General features: G+C 40.2%; 1 protein-coding gene across 3 annotated transcripts in view; it reads left to right on the top strand.

Moving 5' to 3' along the window:
• Positions 1 to 15,000, top strand: part of smpd3 (sphingomyelin phosphodiesterase 3) — a 52,915-nt gene that overhangs the window by 15,542 nt on the left and 22,373 nt on the right. For 2 of the 3 annotated variants that reach the window (XM_046849935.1, XM_046849937.1), the window contains exon 2: positions 4,020 to 5,763. In XM_046849935.1, the coding sequence (XP_046705891.1) occupies positions 4,354 to 5,763 (1,410 nt within the window). In that variant the 5' untranslated portion in view covers positions 4,020 to 4,353. Of the gene's footprint in view, positions 1 to 1,385; positions 1,488 to 4,019; positions 5,764 to 15,000 lie in introns of those variants that run through there. The other variant, XM_046849936.1, reaches the window with a different exon arrangement.

Raw genomic sequence — 15,000 nt, forward strand, 5'->3', positions numbered from 1 at the left:
AACCGCATGCCACAGCATCTTAATAGGATTCAGGTCAGGACTTTGATTAGGCCACTCCAAAGTCTTCATTTTGTTTTTCTTCAGCCAATCAGAGGTGGACTTGCTGGTGTGTTTTGGATCATTCTCCTGCGACAGAACCCAAGTTCACCTCAGCTTGAGGTCACATAATACATAATACATAATAATGAAAGCCTTCTTCATTGTATCCATCCTCACACCTACCTGCTGTCGACCCCTAATTCCCTCTGGTGAACTGATTGCCTTTAGGATTTTTTGGTAAACAGCAGAATTCATGGTTCCATTTATCACAGCAAGTCTTCCAGGTCCTGAAGCAGCAAAACAGCACCAGACCATCACACTACCACTACCATATTTTACTGGTGGTATGATGTTCTTTTTCTGAAATGCGGTTTTATTTTTACACCAGACATAATGGGACACACACCTTCCAAAAAGTTCAACTTTTGTCTCTTTCTTATAGTGGAGTCCTGAACACTGACCTTAACTGAGGCAAGTGAGGCCTGCAGATCTTTGGATGTTGTTGTGGGGTCTTTTGTAGGTAGGTAGGTAGATAGAAAACAGACAGACAGACAGACAGACAGACAGACAGACAGACAGATAAATAGATAGAAATTGTGTGTTTTGATAAAAACAAGCCAGCGTCTGCAAATCAAGTATAAATCATAATGAAAACCGTATTGAAAATGATACTGAAACTGTGTGTGTGTGTGTGTGTGTGTGTGTTTGACCAGACTTATTATAGCATTAGAGATCATAAATGAATGATGGGCATAGAGGTCACCATGGCAACAAATTAAAAAATATTTGTGTTCAGAGCCTTGCATGCACACAGCCGCACATGCAAACACACACACACACACACACACACACACACACACAAAGGCGCACGAAGCACACGCTCACATACCACACAGATATGCACAAAACACCTGTGTGTGTATAGGAAGCGAAAAGCCATTTTTTCACAGGAAGTAAAGACATAGTGAAAGAGAGGCAGAGAGAGAGAGAGAGAGAGAGAGAGAGAGAGAGAGGCAGATAGAGAGATAGAGAGAGAGATAGAGAAAGAGAGAAAGAGACCCTCAGCTCATGACCTTGTTGCTGGTTTTCATCATGCTCATCTTTAACCCCTTTCCCTTGTGTGCACATGTGTACTGTATGTTAACATATTCTGCTGTGTGTGTGTGCATGTGTGTGTGTGTGTGTGTGTGTGTGTGTGTGCATGCAGGCCGTCCGCACAGCTGCAAAGCCTCCTTGTTTGTGTGTTGTTTTCTTGTCTTCCTGTTCCTGTGTGTGTTGCTCGGCCAGGCGCATGCAATCGAACAAATCAGCCTCCGCACAAAATAGCGTCACTTAGTCACACACACACACACACACACACACACACACACACACACACACAAAGACGCATGCTCGTACGTGCACATGTTCATACAGGAATCCAGAGAGAGGGACTCTATTCATGATGGGTAAAGCTCTTACTAAGATTTGTGTGTGTGTGTGTGTGTGTGTGTGTGTGTGTGTGTGTGTGTGTGTGTGTGTGCATGTATTTGCGAAAGTGTTATTCTTTCCAAATTGCTGTGGGAGTAGTTATCTATCCCTGTTTTATCCCTCCATCTGTATAGAGGACAGAGAAATGGATGGATGGATGGATGGATGGATGGATGGATAATTAGACAAGTAGATGGATGACACATAGGTAGGTCACTGGTAGATGACTGATAGAGCATGGATGGATGATTGGATTAATAAACGGATGGATAAATGGAATAATATCGTAAGTAGATGCAGGTTGAATTGGTGTGAATTAATAAATTGGTGGATTGAGTATAAATGATGAATACAAGTAAACACATGGTGGATCAGATGGATGAATGGATGTATGCATGGATGGATGGATGGATGGATGGATGGATGGATGGATGGATGGATATATTATCAATGCTGAACAGATTCTGGTTAAATTGATTAATTGGTGGATTACTGATAAATTAAGAATGAATGATAGTAAATAGATGGTTGGACAGATGGAAGTAAAGGAATGGACGGATGGACAGACGGATGGATAGACGGATGGACAGATGGATGGATGGATGGATGGATGGATTAATGAATGGATGGATGGATGAAATGTTGGTAGGGTTTGATAAAAACTAGAATTTTTCCAGTTATGTGGAGACTAAATGACATTTCGTGGGCAGAAATAGATGGAATTTTACATGTATGTATGAATACATGTACACTGAGAAAAGGATAGAGGTTTAGAAGGATGGATAAATGGATGTATGTATGAATGGATGAGTGGATGGATGGATAAATCACTGGATGTATCAATGATCCCTAACAGTGCTATACAGATGTTGTGTTTAAAATTAAGAATTACTTCATTGCACTCTTGCAGGGTTTTTTGTTCACACTGATATTTTTCACTTCTTTTTTTGGACAAAGCTTTCAGCTCCTAAAAAAATCTCGAAACCGAAAGCCAGCTGTGTTAAATTGGGGGTGGAATTGGGCGCAGCGGGCGACGGAGCTTGAGGAACACACTGATGAGCTGCAGCTTCAGTGATTTTCAGGCCATAATCTCAGATCCATCAGAACTGTAAGACAGACTGACGTCGACGTGATCCCAGTGCCGAGCTGCTCACGATGTGTGTTGTATACAGTACAAAAGGTCAAAGGTCATGACGACGGGTTCACGACTGAATGGGAGAAGCTGTAATATCCTTCATTAAAGGCCTAATTAGTGTCGAGGACATTAGGCTAAGTGTTTTTCCTGCACAGAACTGTATGTTGTTTTTTTCTGGTGTTCGCTTCCTGCATGCACGTAGTGATTTTATTAGTCGCTCATCAGAGTCATAGTCGCGACTGTCAGGAAGGTCAACAACACAATAAAAAAGTCCAGGGCGTAGCTGGATTCCTAATCAAAATACACAAAGGTGATGGTACAGGAGTCGAGTGAGACAAAGAATAAAGACAAAAGATATATTCATTACATCAATTCACCACAGGGAATTAGGGGTCGACAGCAGGTAGGTGTGAGGACGGATACATTAAACAAGGCTTTCATTATTATGTAATCTATTTGCACCTGTGCTGAGATATTCATGCATTTGGTTTGAATAAATGAGACATAACATCTGAATTAGAGATGATACATGATTGTTGTAAATTGTATGGAAATCAGGAAACTACATGTTCGTGAATTGGTTCTTTAAATCTAGTTCTTCAAAATGGACAAATCTTTTTTTGAGTCGTTTAGTTCATTTGGTTCCTTTGATCAGAAATAAAATAAAATAATAAAAATATGGCAGCTGAGGACAAATTATGATAAACAGCTGAGTAGCTTATGTCTCATACCTTCTGGTCCATGTCTGTAGTTATTTTGTCACATGACTCCCACAGTTTTTGTAAGAATTATGTAAAGATTCGGACCAACACAATTTTATGGATTGCATCGCACTCCTATGGGAGTCACATAACAAAAGAACAAACAACTCGAACCAGAAGACTCATGAGATGAACTGCTCAATTCTGGTACATAACCTACAGAAATTTTGCGATGCTTTGCTCATGCGTGTCTAGTAGAAAATGAACTAGTCACTCTTTGAGACGACTCGTTTTTCTGAGTCACATTAAAGACATTAAAGACATCAAAATGAATGAATCGTTCATGAATGACTCTTTACTATTATTGATCATATTTACTCTATTGTACTCTATTTAAAACTTTACTGTTTGTTAGTCTTATACACCTTGATTACACCCATGCACACCCACACACAAACACCCCCCCCACACACACACATGGAAATCAGAGAAGGAATAATGTTAGCTAAAAGTTTAAGTTCCAGATTTCTCAGATTTTTGGCGCTCCACAAGGAGCTAATATTATTCATTATTCATCGCAATTTATTCTGATTTCCTATTTTTTTGCTGATTGCTCATTCTCCTCAGCTTTCATCTAAACCCCGTTCTCCCCTCTCCTTCTTGGTTACCTGCAGGTTCGGTGACGATGAAGATGAAAAAGATGACGGCGGTGGCTCTGGCAATTTGACATCCCTCTCCGCCAGCCAAGACACGTGGAATATTATCAAGCCCTGCAGCAAGCGCGTTATCAGAATGCTCTTTGAAAGATTGTAGTATTTCAGACCTCCACCAGGAAGCCTCACTGGGGAGGGAAATACGGCAAGCCTTGAGAGACTTTTTCTTTCTCAGCAAGATGGAATCATGTAGAAATGTTTTCTGACCATTAGGGGTGTGGGTTGATTTGTTTGATTTGTCTTTTCATTTCTTTTTCTGGACTTCCGAGATTCGGAACCAGACTGCCAAATAAAAATGGTTCTGCACACATCCCCTTACCCAAGTGCCTTTCTCAATTTTCTCAGCAACCTATCCTGGGCCCTGGTTTTCCCGTGTTACTGGATGTTGGACAGGCTCCTGGCTTCATGTGTGGCCACATCACTTGAAAAGCGAAGGCGCTCGCAGGACCCCTGCTCTTTTCTGGCTCTAGGGATGTTAATTTCTACACCGCTGTACCTAGTACTGCTCCTGGCATCCCTACCATTTGCCCTGCTGGGATTTCTGGTCTGGGCACCTCTGCAGGCATCACGCCATCCATATATCTACACGTACCGAAAACCAGATGCAAATCGGGCAGAGCATGGTACTGTTGCCGGGTCTGGGTCAGGAATTAACGAATGGCGCCCCCAAGGTCGTAGTTTCTGCTTTGGCAGTGCCAACGTGTGCCTTCTTCCGGACTCGCTGGCTCGCTTCAACAACTTGGCAGACACTCAGCGCAGGGCACGAGAGGTGGGCAAGCGCATCCGTAATGGTGCGAGCCGACCACAAATCAAGATCTACATCGATTCTCCTACAAACACCTCAATCAGCGCTGTGTCCTTCTGCAGCGTGGCTACACAAGGCTTCCGGCGAACATCCTCGCTAGACCATCGTCCTGAACCAGCGACAGTAAGTGACGCTGACAGCGATCCTGTTGCGGAGTGTCCAGTGCATTCATCTGGTGGAACAACTTCGGACTGCCCTGTCCATAATACGCAAAATGTTCCTGAATGTCCCTTGCACCCTAATGGGGAAGAAGCTTCTTCAGATTGTCCCATCCACCAATCGCCAGATACACAGGCATCCAGTGATTGTCCGGTCCACTCCACCACAGTGGCCACAAACTCCGAAGAATGTCCATTGCATCCATCAGGGGTCCAGATCAGCATTACATCACCTGACCCCGAGCCTTCTGAGGAGGAAGAACGAAACCATCAAACAAGTGAGGGAGATATGGGCAGCATGCACAGTCGTGCTGCCTCCCGTGAGTCTTTGACCCGTTTCCATGGGGCCACTGATGGAGGAATACCATCCAACAATACTCTTTCACAACACCGTACCTCTGTTTTTAAAAGGCCAGTCGGCCGCAAGCGTCGACAAGGGGATGACGGCTTTGACCATGAGATCTCAGCTTTTTTTCCTGCCAATTTGGATTTCCTGTGCCTGCAGGAAGTGTTCGACAGACGGGCTTCAGAAAGGCTTTGCTGTCAGCTACACCGCTACTTTCCATATGTCCTGAGTGATGTGGGACGCTATGGCTGGAAGGGTTGCTGCTCAAGATTCAAGTTCCTAAACAGTGGACTTGTCCTGGCCAGCCGATACCCCATCCTGGATGCACATTATGAGTGTTACCCTAATGGCCGTTCAGAAGATGCACTCGCTTCCAAGGGTGTTCTCTATGCCAAGGTAAGGAAGCTCTTTATGTGATCATAGAGTGGTGATTAAGTCAAACACAGTGGAGCATGAATAAGTGGTTTCAATATTTTATGTTGTTTTAGTTTTAATCCTCTTTGACAGATCACTATGGAGGTCATATCTTCAAACATTTAGAAATTTCGGTTTTCTGGAAGGAGACATTCTTTTGTGGTGGTCTTTGCAGTATGTTTTCAGGGGTGTATTTGGCTCTATGTGGTCAGCCTGGTTTGCTGTGCACATTGATAGCAGTTGCACTCAGCTCTTGCAACCACTTCCTGACTTTCTGATTTAAATGTCATGCAAACTTATACAAACGATAGGATTCAAGTGACAAAGAAAAGCCTCAGAGATCAACTCCTAGGTTCGAACTGTGATTTTTGTTATTGATCTAATGCCTTTTAATTTAACAGGTTAATCTTGCTGTAAAACCAGTTTAAACTGGTGCAACTAGTATGGTTTTGTTTGTACCTTGCTTGCAAGCAACATGCATTTTGCTAGACTAAGCAGTTTTCTAGCAGGGGTTTCTTCTAAGGCAAGCTATCTTTGAAACTTCCTGTCTCAGAGGACATTGCTTTGTCATCACTCGCTAGTATAGATGTGTTTGTATAAAGTACTTATAATCAGGATCCAGAGGATAATACAGCACCCTCTAGTGGATCTCCACTTTTAATGATTGTTGTTTTACTTTATTAGTAGATTTCCAAATTCCTAATCCTGCATAATATGCACTAAGACACTTAATGCTAATATTAGACGGACAAACAGACAGACAGACAGACAGACAGACAGACAGACAGACAGACAGACGGTTGAGACTTTTTATGAGCATTTGTGCATTTTTATCCTGGTTTAGAAAGTAAAAGCAATTGTCATCTCAAATTACCCTACATGAAACATTTCCCACAAATTCCTCTACAAAACATATATATCAATGATAGCTAACATAAATGGCAAATAAGATGTGTATCTAACTTAATACAAACTTAATGGATGTATTTATTGTTGTCATTTGACAGGAAAAATTCTACAATTCCATGTACACCACTATTCCTTCTATTCCAACCTTTATTCATACACTCCCTGGATATCCAGAATTATCAGGATTTTCTGTGTTTATACCAAACTTTTGAAGCTGGACATAAAACACTAAAAAATCCATACCGCTAGCATTAGCTGCTAGTCATTTCTTGGTTAGCGTCTACTGTTACACGATGGATTCTTTAGTGTTTAAATCAATGGCGGGCCATGCATTTGGTACCTGAGCCATCATTGAGGACTTACTCGACTTAATCCACCTCTTAATACCAACACTATCACGTCGCAATTATAGAAACTATCAATACAATACAAACACGCAATATAAGAAAGCATGGCATTACAGAGAGAGAGACATTTCACATATGGAGGTGAAAACCATTTTACTAAACAAGAAACCCAGTTAAGACTCCAAACCTCTACACTACAACCACAACTGTGCACCTACAACATCTGGAGCAGTTCAGAATCAATATTTGTTCATTAACATGATAAAAACATTCAAAATCTAATAAAACACAACCTACTCACCAGAGATGCAGACTCATAATGTGCAGCGCCCCTCAGAGGCTGTAATCCATGGTACCGCTCGTATTCACTGGTCTGGAAGTGGAGAACAAACCCTTTCCCGGGCTGAGACACGCTAGCTAGCTTTGGGGTTGGCTGACCTTCTCACCATGTCTAGTGTTTCTTGAAAATGGATTTTTAAATATGTCTGAGACCAAAACAATTTATTTTCCTCTGTCAGCTTTTGGGCATAAAAAAGTCTAACTCAGATGTATTAATGTGTGCAGAGCTACACACGTGTTTTACCAGTCAAACTTGGCTGTAACAGTTTCCCTCTAACCAACCAATCAGAGGACAGAACAATGCTGACGCTATTCTGGGCCAGCTAGCTGCCCTGTTAGACGAACATGAAATCTGATTGGTTAAAAAAAGAGCTATTTCTTAAGGAGACTATGGTCAAAAGGCCAACAGTACAGACTTTAAAGGCCCTGTGCAGATTAGATTGACAAAAAAATCTAACATACACGTACTGGAAGCAGTGCAGCTGAGAGAAATGCTACAAAATGAAGAAAATAAACTACTGTAGTTTCTTTTTTTATACTACAGTACTTGCATTGTTGTGTTTGTCTTAGATTTAACAATAATATTTAACAAAACCTGAAAGTGCGAGGTGAAAACTAAACAAATTTTCATTTGGTATATATATATATATATATATATATATATATATATATATATATATATATATATATATATATATATATATATATATAGAATATTTAAAATATTTCCTTGACTATTTGCATATTTTGACATGGGTTTTTCCAAAAACTTAAATGTATTTTATTGGCATTTTATGTGAGAGACCATCACAAAGTATTGTATAATTGTGAAGTAGAAGGAAAATGATAGATGGTCAAAAACAAATAAAAAGATGGTTGTTTACAAATAAAAATCTGAAAAGTGGCATGCATTTGTATTCAGCCCCCTTTACTCTGATACCCCTACATAAAATCCAGTGCAATCAACTGCCTTCAGAAGTCACCTAATTGGTAATTAGAGTCTACCTGTGTGTACTTAAATCCCAATACAATTACAGCTGTTCTGTGAAGACCCTAGAGGTTTGATAGGGAACATTAGTGAGCAAACTGCATCGTGAAAACTAAAGAACACACCAGACAGGTCAGGGATAAAGTTGTGGAGAAGTTTAAAGAAGGGTTTGTTTATAAAAACATATCCCAAGCTTTGAACATCTCACGGAGCACTGTTCAATCCATCACCTGAAAATGGTAAGAGTATGGCACAACTGCAAACCTACCAAGACATGGCCGTCCACCATTGATCCAAGAAGCATCCAGAAGGCTCTGGTGGAGCTGCAGAGATCCACAGCTCAGGTTGGAGAGTCTGCCCACAGGACAACTAATAGTCGTGCACTCCACCAATCTGGCTATTATGGGAGAGTGGCAAGAAGAAAGCCATTGTTGACAAAAGAATAAGAAGTCCCATTTATTTATACACTGTATATATCAGTAGCTAAAGGTTCTACAATGTCAACTGACTGTATGAGTGTAAAAGGGACATTACCTTATAATCACACATACCAGTACTTGTGAAAGTTTTTAAGATTTATAATCAAACTCTTGGTATCACACAAATTAGGATAAGTTCCATTTTTAAGTCTGGTTCCTCTCAAGGTTTCTTCCTCATACCATCTAAGGGTTTTTTCCTTGCCACAGTCACTCCAGACTGCTCATTAGCGATAAACACACATCATCCACTTTAATTCTTAGGTTCTGTAAAGCTGTTTGAAACAATGTCCATAGTGAAAAGCGCAATAGAAATAAACTTGAACTTCAGCTTATATCAGTGGAAAGACAGAAATGGTGGGAAATGTGGCTTGAAGTAAAAAAAAACAAATCTCACGTTAAACTACATTTTAATGTATTATTTTAAGGTATTTTTTGTGACATAATAAAGTGAAAGGGATTCACAATGAATAGATTTATTAATATAGCTGAGGAAAATTCCTCAAATCAGACTAATATGTAGATCTGAATAAGAGATACACACACACACAGACAAACACACACACACACACACACACACACACACACACACACACACACACACACACACACCTCAAGGGGTAATGTGGAGCGATTCGGAGCGGCCGCTGGTCAGCCGTGACTCTGTGAGCTCTGAGTACACACACTAAATAATTTATACCAGTGGCTTTGTAGAGCAGGGCATCTTTTTGATGTGTCTCATCTGTAATTCGCAAAGAGAAGGAGAGAGAGAGAGAGAGAGAGAGAGAGAGAGAGAGAGAGAGACCTCTGTTCTGATCTTTGTGGGACTGATGGTGGTTCTAGTTATCACACCACAGAGTCAGTGTGCAACTGAGAGTCTCATCACACAGAGGTTCTGCATGTGGAGAGGAAATGAATGGGACATACACTATCAGGTCTTTACAGAGAGAGAGAAAGAGAGAGTGATTGGGGCAACATGTATGTGTCAGTGAGGGAGATAAAGGGATATTTAGATAGATAGATAGATAGATAGATAGATAGATAGATAGATAGATAGATAGATAGATAGATAGATAGATAGATAGATAGATAGATAGATAGATAAATTTTCAGGTGTGTGTGTGTGTGTGTGTGTCTGTGTGTCTGTCTGTGTGTGTGTGAGAGAGAGAGAGAGAGAGAGAGAGAGAGAGAGAGAGAGAGCAAGAGAGATAGAGAGAGTGAGCGAGCGCAGTAGTGCTTGTGTTTATCACCTGAGTCCTTGACTGAACTCTGCCAGACAAGCCTGCTAAATGCTGTTTGTGTGTGTGTGTGTGTGTGTGTGTGTGTGTGTGTGTGTGTGTGAGAAAGACAGACAGAAAGAGCAAGAGAGAGATAGTTATAAGACAGTAAGTGCCATTTGCTAAGCAACAGCATGCCAGAGGCTGAGAGCACACACACACATACACACAAACATACACACACACACCTGCTGCTAAAGGTTGTGAAAGCTCCAGGTTTCTGTTCCGTCTTTAGTGCACTTCAGAAGGTGCACTTGTAGGCATGCAGACAGGTCAGTGCTGAAAGCTGGGCTGTGATCGGTCAGACTACTGGGCAGTGATTAGTCATAAGGCTGGGCTGTGATTGATCAGAATGTTGGGTTCTGATTTATATTCATTAACAGAGACTTGAAATTCTAAAATGTGCTTCTGCAAGAAGATGTTTATTTATCAGGAAAGGAAGGAGTCTCCAGTGCAAGGACTCAGTAACCATTATATATAAAGCTGTTATATAAAGCATTATTTTTATATAAATAAAGAGAAACTGGTGATGGAGTTTTTAGACACTTTACCATGAGTGATATCAGAAATTCAATTTCAACATAACTGTAAAAGGATAAAAAAATATCATGCATTGATAAGACTTGTAATTGTCGGGTGTGTTACAGTGTAAGAGCGATAACACACATCTGGATCAATGTTTTCAGCTTCATCAGACCACCATATGATGTTTTATTTTATATATATATATATATATATATATATATATATATATATATATATATATATATAATAAAGCATGACCTGGGTGTGGTCGCCCCATGATGATCTGTCAGTGTGGGCTGTGTTCCAAATGATAAGATTTGATATCTGGTTAGTGTTTGAAGAATGGCCGAGAATTATGTCTGCAGAACAAAACTGACTGAATGGATAAATATAATGCCTTATTATTCATAATATTTTATATACAGCTCATTACATCTACAATACTCCCACATCAAATCACACCCTGAGATAAAGTAGTGCCATAATTACTATTACTATTATTCCATTAGTTTTCTTCTCCAGGTCATCAAATTCATCTCTTCCTTGAAGCCGTTTTCAAAATCAGCACCTTTACCACTGAGCCACCACTAATAAATACATAAAAACCTTCTTAAAGCTCAGTAAGTCATTAGTGTACAAAAGCTGTCTCACTATGGATGGAGCTGGAACTCAATAGATACTAGTGTTTATAAACATTAAGAACACTGATTCAACTGACAAATGCAAACTACCTGTGTGTTTAACACTCGGAACTCATGCCTGAATTTCCAGCCAATCACAATCCACTAATCTTCATAAACTTCCAGCCAATCACAGTCCATTTTCAAACCTGAACTATCAGCCAATCATAATCTATTTTTCACACCTGAATCCATTCAGCCACTATTCTTTTTATACTTCCAGCCAATCACAATCCACTATTCACACCTGAACTTCCAGCCAATCACAATCCACTATTCACACCTAAACTTCCAGCCAATCACAATCCACTATTCAAACCTAAACTTCCAGCCAATCACAATCCACTATTCACACCTGAACTTCCAGCCAATCACAATCCACTATTCACACCTGAACTTTCAACCAATCACAATCCACTATTCACACCTAAACTTCCAGCCAATCACAATCCACTATTCACACCTGAACTTCCAGCCAATCACAATACACTATTCACACCTGAACTTCCAGCCAATCACAATCCACTATTTACACCTGAACTTCCAGCCAATCACAATCCACTATTCACACCTGAACTTCCAGCCAATCACAATCCACTATTTACACCTGAACTTTCAACCAATCACAATCCACTATTCACACCTGAACCTCCAGCCAATCACAATCCACTATTCACCTGAACTTCCAGCCAATCACAATCCACTATTCACACCTGAACTTTCAACCAATCACAGTCCACTATTCACACCTGAACTTCCAGCCAATCACAATCCACTAATCACACCTGAACTTCCAGCCAATCACAATCCACTATTCACACCTGAACTTCCAGCCAATCACAATCCACTATTCACACCTGAACTTCCAGCCAATCACAATCCACTATTCACAGTAGCCACTAGAAACCCAGGAATGTTGGAAAGTAGCGGAACATGAGCGCAGGAACATGAGGGATTGTTTTTTGCTGCATGTTGTTTTTTCTTGCAACTCGTCGAGACGTGATGAATGAGCAGACTAACGGCAGGATAAACACGAGCGAGGGAAAGAGGCAGGAGAGATGGAGTGAGAGAGGAGGAATATTAATTAAAGTTGTTTCCCATAGGGTGCAGCACCTCTGTACTTCAAGGCTTTCTGAGCACACACTTGTGCACTTATTATTATTTAAAAAGCTGGCTGAGGTCGCAATGGGACAGGAGTCAGCAGCGGGGTGTGTGTGTGTGTGTGTGTGTGTGTGTGTGTGCGTGTGTGTGTGCGTGCGTGTGTGTTAAAAAGAGAGAGAGAGAGAGAGAGAGAGAGAAATAGTCCCTCATTTTATATAAACATCTTCTTATCTCCTGCAGGTCCCTGAGTGTGTTGTGTGTGTGTGTGTGTGTGTGTGTCTGTGTGTGTGTCTGTGTGTGTGTGTCTGTGTGTTTGTCCACTTGGTGCCTGAGTCTGTTATGTGAAAGTGTGTGGGTGTGTGAGCGCCTGTCTAAGTGTCGCTTAGTGTTTGAACGGTGCATCTTGTTCCATGTCTTGGTTGTGTGTGTTTGTGTGTGTGTGTGTGTGTGTGTGTGTGTGTGTGTAAGAGAAAGAGAGAGAGAGAGAAAGAGAGAGAGTGTACCCATGTTATCAGGCCTCCACCCGCATATAAAGTCACGTGGTAGGTGTTCAGTTACTAACGGTAAGCCATCTGTTGTCCTCCACAAAAGTATTGGCACCCTGACCCCCCCAACAGGAATCGGAGTACAAATGTGTGTGTATGTTGTATTTTTACATTGCATTTTATACACACACACACACACACACACACAAAAACCTCAGAGTATAAAAACTTGTAGGTTTTAGACTCTGTATAACTGTAGCTACTGTATGCTGAGCAGAATTTCACATAAAATGAATGACTTCATAAATAATAAGAACAAGATAGCATAGTAATTTATATATATATATGTGTGTATATGTGTGTGATGCATCGTTCTAAAAAAGTGTGTATGAGATACAATTGATTTAGTATCGCAATGCATCGTTTTTAACATATTTGCATCGTAAAAAAACGATTTATTTACATATAATTATTAGTAGATGCGCTTTTCTGATCAATATTTGATATGTACTGTAGATCGATTTCTCGTCACTAAACCGTTTCTCGAGCGCGTTCTCTCTGCGCCGCTGCTGCTACGTGAATACGACGAAGCGCAACACAACGGCGGCCGAGGCGTGTCCTGAGAGTCACACAGAATACAGATTAACATGGCAGAGGTAGAGCTGTGACTTCCTGCACACAGAACAGGATAAGAACATCTGGTTTTATTTTATCTTTATTCTTTTTATTTTGGGTCGTGCGGTAGAAGTCAGAAGGCGCTTCAGTAAATATAGGATTTTCCGTCTGTCTGAACCAAAGAAATAAAAGTGATCTATCTGTTACCTAAAACCTGCTGAACACATTTGGGATGAATGTGAACGCTGACTGTAACCCAGGCCTCCTCACCTCACCTACATCTGTACCTGACAGAGCTGGTGGCATCTCAGACCTCATCGGTGAAACACACTTCTAGTCAAGCATGCACAAGTACCTGAAATATTCATTTCACACTGCAGACCACACACACACACACACACACACACACACACAGTGAGACGAGCTGCACTCTGCGCCACACTGATGGTTCATCACGATCCCATAATGGGATTAAATATACAAATCACCACTGAGGAGCGCATTCCATTAACAAGCCCCGCCCTTCAAAACCCTGCAGCTTGCTTTTTATCCTCCGCATTAATTAGGAGTCCAGGCTTTTTGCTTCTGGGCCAAATGATGAGAGTTTGTAAAGATCGATCGCTTTAAATCACTCATCTTGGTCTTTATTATACAGCTGAACTCGGTGGTTACGACCAGGGAACTACACCTGGCTCTTTATTAACAAATGGACCGCTCCCTAACCCTAAACCTATTATGGGAAAATAATCAGGAGAGTGAGGGAAGGGTGGAGCGATAAAGCAGCTGTACAGAGAAAAAATTATATATATAAATATATTAGGGCTGTCAATTAATTGAAAAAATGTAATCAGTATTATTTGCTTAATCTGACATTTATATCTCCCTTTTTTATGTATATAATTATCTATATTCTTATATCCTTTACTATACTGTATAAATATGTGGGATGATATGTTAATGGTGAAGGCATTAACCTTTGGATTGGACTGGACAAAGTTTGTGAGTTGTGATTTATATATTGCGCTGTAACGGTACACAGAACGGTACACAGTTCGGACGTACCTTAAAAACTAGTCACAATTACAGTAAATTTCTGTACAGTTTTACAGTTAACATTTGTGAACATCAAAGTTAAAATTTTTCAAAACAATTTAAATAAGATAACTGTTTGGTTTAAATAAAAAAATACTTTCATTTGATCTGTTTTGGTTTAAATAAAAGATATTCAATTAGGAATGGATTAAATAGGCACAAATGAAATTGAATAAATAAAATGTAACAAATGGAATATAGTTTACATTGTTTACATTTCTTAGTCCCCATTTGGGTAATACAGATGAGTATATTTAATATTTAATTTTCTAAAGATATGTTCTACTTATGTCCGCATTCTGTAACAAATGTCTGCTTTAAAAAAAAAACATGCAAGTTATTTATTTATTTATTTATTTATTTATTCATAAATGAATTCATTCCT

The sequence above is a fragment of the Silurus meridionalis genome, chromosome 5 (assembly GCF_014805685.1).
Source record: "Silurus meridionalis isolate SWU-2019-XX chromosome 5, ASM1480568v1, whole genome shotgun sequence".
Classification (NCBI taxonomy): domain Eukaryota; kingdom Metazoa; phylum Chordata; class Actinopteri; order Siluriformes; family Siluridae; genus Silurus; species Silurus meridionalis.